Source organism: Eurytemora carolleeae, unplaced genomic scaffold, assembly GCF_000591075.1.
Source record: "Eurytemora carolleeae unplaced genomic scaffold, Eaff_2.0 scaffold542, whole genome shotgun sequence".
Lineage (NCBI taxonomy): Eukaryota > Metazoa > Arthropoda > Copepoda > Calanoida > Temoridae > Eurytemora > Eurytemora carolleeae.
Window position 1 is genome coordinate 137178 of NW_019396535.1, and position 6828 is coordinate 144005.

The window sequence follows — 6828 nt, forward strand, 5'->3', positions numbered from 1 at the left end:
CCTGGGAACGAAATAGTTTGTATATATCTATATATCTAGTCCTGGGAACGAAATAGTGTGTATATATCTATATATCTAGTCCTGGGAACGAAGTAGTGTGTATATATCTATATATCTAGTCCTGGGAACGAAGTAGTGTGTGTATATCTATATATCTATTCCTGGGAACGAAATAGTGTGTATATATCTATATATCTAGTCTTGGGAACGAAATAGTGTGTATATATCAATATATCTAGTCCTGGGAACGAAGTAGTGTGTATGAAACCAGAAAAATCTCTCTGGATCTTCTTTATCAGAACAAGATGTCTCAGATCAGAAGATTAACCAGAACTGGATCAGTGAGTAAATCAATAAACATTTCAAGTGCTGCAACTAGAGCTTGGCGTGTTTCTCCTTTTTTAAATTGTTCTTTCCATTCCTTTCGTTCCCGAGAAAGAACAATCGTTCCCCCAGAAACGATGCTCAGCCCTTGAGCTGGGCGTGCTCCTACTTTTTAAAATCGTTAGTTCCGTTCGTTCCCTTGAAAGAACAATCATTCCCCAGGAACGATGCCCAGCCCTAGCTGCAACATGTGCATAACTTATGCTCAAAACCCACGTAAAACATGATTTCCCGGATCCAAATCCCTGGGAGCCTATCTTAATCTACTCCTGGTTTAAATCTTTCATATTGTCGCACTATAATGTTTTATTTTTATCTTGTGCTGTTTTGTTATTTTGGGGACAAAAACAGATTAAAAAAAATGCCAGGGTTCACCTATTCGACACTCAACATTGTAATAATTTGCAATTATGTTGTATATGAAGTATATACCTGCTCCATAACAAGTTCTCGAAGTTATCCAGGTACAATTCGTCCGCTATCAAACTCAACCAAGACTGAATCCCTGGCGATCCTACCTTCTAATAAAAAACAGGGTTTCAGTTTTACTCTCTTGCAGTAAAGAGTACAGAGTTTATCTATAAACTGACTTTATTTAAATATCGTATGTCACAAGTTGACGTAACTGCAATTCATACATTGTTACCTATATCACATGATTAAGACTTTCATTTTTCATACAGTTAAAGTTTAATGTACCTATTTATAAGATTAGCGAGAATAGATATAACACAGTTAAGCTATCTTCACATATTTTTACAGCGTAATTTAACCCTATTCCTGCTGGGGGGGGGTCAATTTGACCCCCGCCTGTAGTTTTTTTTACATAACTCAAAAAGTATTGGTCTGAGGCTGTTGAAATTTATCCAAATGAAAACTGGTAAATAAAGATGACAGCAGTTACTTTTTGATCTGCTTCCTTTACTTTTTATTCTTTATAAAAAAATGTCTATGACGATCTTTATAGTTTCTACAAACTGAAAAAAATCAGATTTGATATTTTGCAGTAAAATAAATATTGTTAAAACCTAATAGCTTTTCTTGGCACTTCTTAAAACATCAATTTAGTGAAATGGGTTTGTTTACACTGCACAATTGCTGTGTCTCATGTTCATTGGATTTTTAAAAACTATCACTTTGATTTAAAAGTCGTCTTCCGATTTCAGAGTTTTCTGGTAACTATTGTATTAACCTTCTTCTTAGTTTTTTTAAAAATGTTTCCAGAAAAAAATAGGTTTTTTTACAAAAAAATATTTTTTTAATTTAGGAGAAACATAATTAAAAAAAGAAAATGTTCTTAATTTAGGAGAGCTCCACCACTGAGAACAGTCTGGAAAAAGTGCTTACAGAAATAGAACGGGATTTAAGTAAATCAATCAATCAATCAATTGATTCATCAATTTATCAATAAATTAAGCAATAAATTAATCAAATAATCAATTAATAATTTAATCAATTAATGTATAAATTAATCGATCTATTAACCAATCAGTCAATTTATAAATCAATGAATCAATAAATTGATAAATCAATAAATTAATTAATCAATCTATGAATTATACAGTATATTGATCAATTCATTTTGTTATTTTTAAAGAATAAAGATTTTAAGTGATCTATTGTGCTAATAAAATGAATTTGTTAGACAAATGTGCAAGAAGAAAAAAGGAATTGAATAAAAAATCTAAAATGGACCAACAAACATTTAAGAAGAAAGTAAGTTGAATATTTAAAACCCATTAAAAGACATTTTTATTTTGCATTTTAAAAAAACTTTACTTATTCTTTAGTCCAAACTACTTATAAATTCAAGAAAAATGGCTTTAATATCCAAGAATGAACCTAAAAGCAGGTATACATAGTAAATTTTAATAATGAAAGACGACTTTCATAAACTTCATGGTTTTATTTATGGCAGACCCGGAACATTGGGGGTTGGAGCGATCATAAGTATTCTAAAAATCAAGAAATTTTCTCTTCAACGAAGCAAAAACAGAGTAAGATAAAAGTAAAAATAAATAAAAAAATAATTATGATCTCGTCATATAATAAAAACTTTAGATTTTTTTGATTTTTGAAGAAAAAAAATATTATTTTTTTGCCCTTTGTTACCCCTAGGAATACCCATGAGAGCTCTAAAAATTCAGCCAATTTGGTTCAGCTGTTTTACCAGCTATGGCTAGCATATAAATATAAATATATGTACATAAAAGGTTCTGTTTCATTAATCTATTTTTATCAAATATATTCCTCTATTTATATACAGGGCTAACCACAAGGTATGAGACTGGACGGATTTTTACTGTCTGTTTTCTTACATGATTCCTTGCAACAGTAAGCTAATTTCTTTCTTTTCAAATCCTTTAATCAAAAAGGCTATTAAAGACAAAAACTAAATTTAACCGTTAGATCCGCATATTTTAGTTTTTGGTCGTCTTTACAGTCTCATCCTTGTCGGTAACTCTGTTTGCTTCCAATAAAAGCTGTAACGGCTAAACCTAATTTATATTTTATATTTCTAGATAAATCCAGGCATTGGAGGTCAGTCAATTTAAAAACTTGTGTTCTGTTCTTGCACATTTTTGGAATATTTAAAAAAAAACTAAAAAATTGTTATAGACGGAGATTTGGAAATATACATTTCAGCAAAACTAGAATCTTTTCTGTAAGTAGTTTTAAGAATAGTTTTTTTAATTCACAACTTATATAAGAAAATGGTTGAAAATAATAAGAAAATGGTTCAACATTTACAGAAATATAATATATAACTGAATTTGAACATAAAAATAAAATGCAAAAATTCCATTTTATTGCTTAGGCATAAATGGGAGGGAAATGAAAGGATAGATTTAGAATCTGAAGAAGAAGCAATTATTGCTCAAAATATTATAGAAACTTATATTAGGTAAATTCTTAAATTAATTCGAAATAAACTTAATCTCTTCTCACAATAATCTTTTTAAATGTTTTAACCTCTAAGGAATTGAGTCTTTGCCCTAAACGCAAATTTCTAAATCTTTGCAACCTGATGGTATAAACCTTTGAAACAAACAAACTTAGATTGTTTGATCTAACAGAATTCATAGTTTAAAATATCTTAGGTCTGTGACATTGGATTGCTAAGTTATAGGGATTGAAATTTCAGAGTTTTTTTTTGCAAAGACTCAATTCCTTTCTGATCAATTAAAACCTGGTAATTATAAAATATACAGTTCTGAATCACAAAAAAATATTAAAAATTAAAAAAATGTAAAGGAACTGTCAACGTGATTTAAAGTGTAAGATCGTTGTATTACAGATTAACAATGGTACCCTTTAAACCTGTATTTGATAAGCAATGAGAAAGATATAGCTCTGTTTTCTATCTGGAAAAGTGTTTAATTCTGACTAATTTCTTCTCTGCTGAATAAATCTGTAAATTACTTTTGTAGAGAAACCAAGAAACCACAATATGTATACTCATCAATTTTCATAAAGAAAACAAGGGTTCATTTCTGCTTAGCAAAGATATTAAGGGCACCGTTGTGAATCCACTAAGTACTTCTTATTGTAGATGGACATTGGACACTTGACATTACGTTAACACTTCAACAATTTTTGAGATTTTGATGTTTTAGGAATAAGCTTGGATATACTCTTCGACCAGGAGATTTTATCTTAAACTGTTTTTCTTCATCTCTCATCAAACCTTCGGAAACAGCTTCTAAATCTGCTATAATTGAACCAGGAGCAGCTAGACCAGGAACTGAAGCTGCTAAACTAGAAAAAGCAGCTCCTAAAGTAGGAGGAGCTGCTGAATCCGAAAGTGCAGCTTCAGTGCAAGAAATAAGAATAAAAAAAGATCTTATTGAAAATTCTGATGTTACGAACGCAGAATCGATGCCTATTCTTCAAGATCAAAAAGATCAATCAGATCAAAAAGGTCAACAAGTTCAAAAAGATCAATCAGATTTATCAGATCCAACAGATCCATTGGTTTTCAAAGAGAAATTAAAAGGAACAGAAAAAATCATGCATTTGGTAAGTTGTAAATTTCTTTATCTAAAAATTAAATACAATTCTATAAAACTTTAAACTTCTTAAACTTAAAAGGACTGTAAAGGAACAATGTAAGGAGGTATAGAACCCATGAGAGTTCTATCTGATGGTCCTGTCTCGAGAAATTGATATAAAACTGTGTTAACCCTTTCTCTGCTAGCTGGGGTACTTGAAAACCAGGATATGCTGGGGGGGGGTTAATTTGACCCCCCCCTCTAAATCCCATGTTTGATGTCCAAATATGACAAATGATACATCATTGGAAAGCTCTTGTGCTCTACTTTTAGAATCTGCAAAAAAATTTGCAAATTTGCAAAAATTGAATTTTTTATCGCAAAATCCAGTTATACAGTAAAAATGTTTGCAAAAAAAATTTGTCCAAAAAATGAAAAATTATACATTTTTGAAAAGCCCTTGACCATGCCATTTTAAATATGCAAAAATTTTTGCAAAATTTTAAATAACCTGATTTTTAATCAAGAAAAACTAAAAATGTGCAAATTTCCTTTGACAGGTTGTTTGCAAAAAGTTTGCAATTTTTTTTTTGCAAAACTTGTGCAATTCGTTTCCTTATGTCAAAGGCTTTCCAAAAAGCTAAATTTTATCAAAATCTGACAAGTGGAAGTGAGTCAAAACAAAAGCAGTCATTCAGGCAGTGTGCCTGAGGACTCAGGCAGTTAGTATTAAAGCCCGGTTTTAGGCCTAAAGGGAGGGCTTTGGGTATGTAGGAAAAGTCAGAAAATTTCAACAGCCTCAGACCAATACTTTTTGAGTTATGTAAAAAAAAACTACAGGGGGGGGTCAAATTGACCCCCCCCCCAGCCTGAATAGGGTTAAAGGAATTGAGTCTTTATCATAAACTTCTACAACAATTTTCTAACCCCTATATCTTTGAAACCTGATGGTGTAAACCTATGATATTTCAAACTTAAATTATTTGATCTTTCAGAATTTACAGTTTGAAATATCAAAGTTCTACGACATCGTTTTCTCAAAATACATATAAAATTTGTGTAAAAATGGTAGGGTTAAGCAACTACACAACCAATCTGAAAACAACGATTCTCAGAGGAGCCTAAGAAACTTAGGTTTGCTCTTTTAATTATTTGAGCTCAATGATTTTTCATTTTTAATAGATACTAGGTGAAGGACCCGGCGTTGCCCTTGGAGAAAAAGTTAATTTTTTTTTTCAAAATCCTTTAGTCCAGTCGTTTGGCTTGCTATAGGGGTAACAAATATCGTGGCAAACCCTATATTTGTAAACCTGAACACACCTAGTTATATTACATTGTAAATTGTCTGTAAATCTAAATGCGCTGGTAAATAGCTACGTAAAACTTGTATTGCGATTAACCTAACCTAGCTACATCTGGAAATAACTACCTCAAACCTGTATTGGGATTAGCTTAACTACGCTTGTATATAACGACGCAAAACTTGGAATTACGTTCATTAACTTAACCTGTAACATAGAAATCAAAATAAACGTCAGTCGGAAAATATTTTGCTTTCATTATGGTGTGAGAGTAATTCTTCTTGGTTAGCAAACGAGAAGCGTCCTGAATCACTTTCTTGAAAGATAGGTATAGATTGGGAATTGAAACAGATAAAGTTGTGTCCGGATTGATATTGATATTAAAGTATTTATCAAACGGAATTAGTTCTTGTGCCTCGTGGATTAACAAGAGGGATTGAGTTGTACCGGAATTGTTATTATGGAATTATTGGAGTAGGGCATTTACCACATAGGGAATATATATGAATGTCTTGTTTTATTATACAGATTATTTATTATATATTAAATTTGTCCATATCATGTGACCAGAACTCCCACCAATTGCAGTGCAGTATCATTATCATGTGACTTCGTCTCTATTACATAACCAGTAGAATTCTGCACTGCCATTGGTGGGAGTTCTGGTCACCTGATACACTTGTACAAATAATATTATCAATTATATCTTTATTAATGAAAATTATTAATTCAAATAATAATAGAAGCAAACCTATGTTTCTTAAGCTTCTCTCGGATTCTGTCGTTTATATATTAGTTGTTTATTTGCTGTATATTATCCGTTTAAACCTACTATTGTTATACCAAATTTTATATAAATATATATTTGTATAAATTTTACAAATTTTTATATCAATTTCTTGAGACAGGAACATCAGATAGAACTCTCAGCGGTCTTGATCAACTCCTAAAAAGGTTTCAACCTATACCCCCTTTCATTTTTCCTTTACAGTCCATTTAAATTAATTCACTTTTGGGTTTTAAGATCTTGCATATTTTTTAACACATTGCCTTTTTCGAAAGAGTCTTACAAATAATATTGTGAATCCTTATAATAAGACCAAAACGAGTTTGAGAAATGAAACAATGACCTGGGGCGGGGGGGGGGGGGG

At 31.2% G+C, this 6828-nt stretch overlaps 1 protein-coding gene and 1 long non-coding RNA gene across 2 annotated transcripts in view; both read left to right on the plus strand.

The window, feature by feature from the left end:
- The first annotated feature begins 249 nt into the window (after positions 1–249).
- On the plus strand, positions 250–2236 carry LOC111705011 (uncharacterized). The gene is made up of 4 exons (XR_002765921.1): positions 250–341; positions 1691–1751; positions 2030–2100; positions 2175–2236. It is a non-coding gene; the product is annotated as an uncharacterized LOC111705011 (long non-coding RNA).
- Positions 2237–2258: 22 nt separating this feature from the next.
- LOC111705013 (uncharacterized) overlaps positions 2259–6828 on the plus strand; it is a 4900-nt gene continuing 330 nt past the window's right edge. Inside the window, exons 1-5 of the mRNA XM_023477439.1 lie at positions 2259–2318; positions 2907–2925; positions 3004–3049; positions 3203–3289; positions 4002–4404. Of these exons, the coding sequence (XP_023333207.1) occupies positions 2259–2318; positions 2907–2925; positions 3004–3049; positions 3203–3289; positions 4002–4404 (615 nt within the window). The remainder of the gene's footprint in view (positions 2319–2906; positions 2926–3003; positions 3050–3202; positions 3290–4001; positions 4405–6828) is intronic.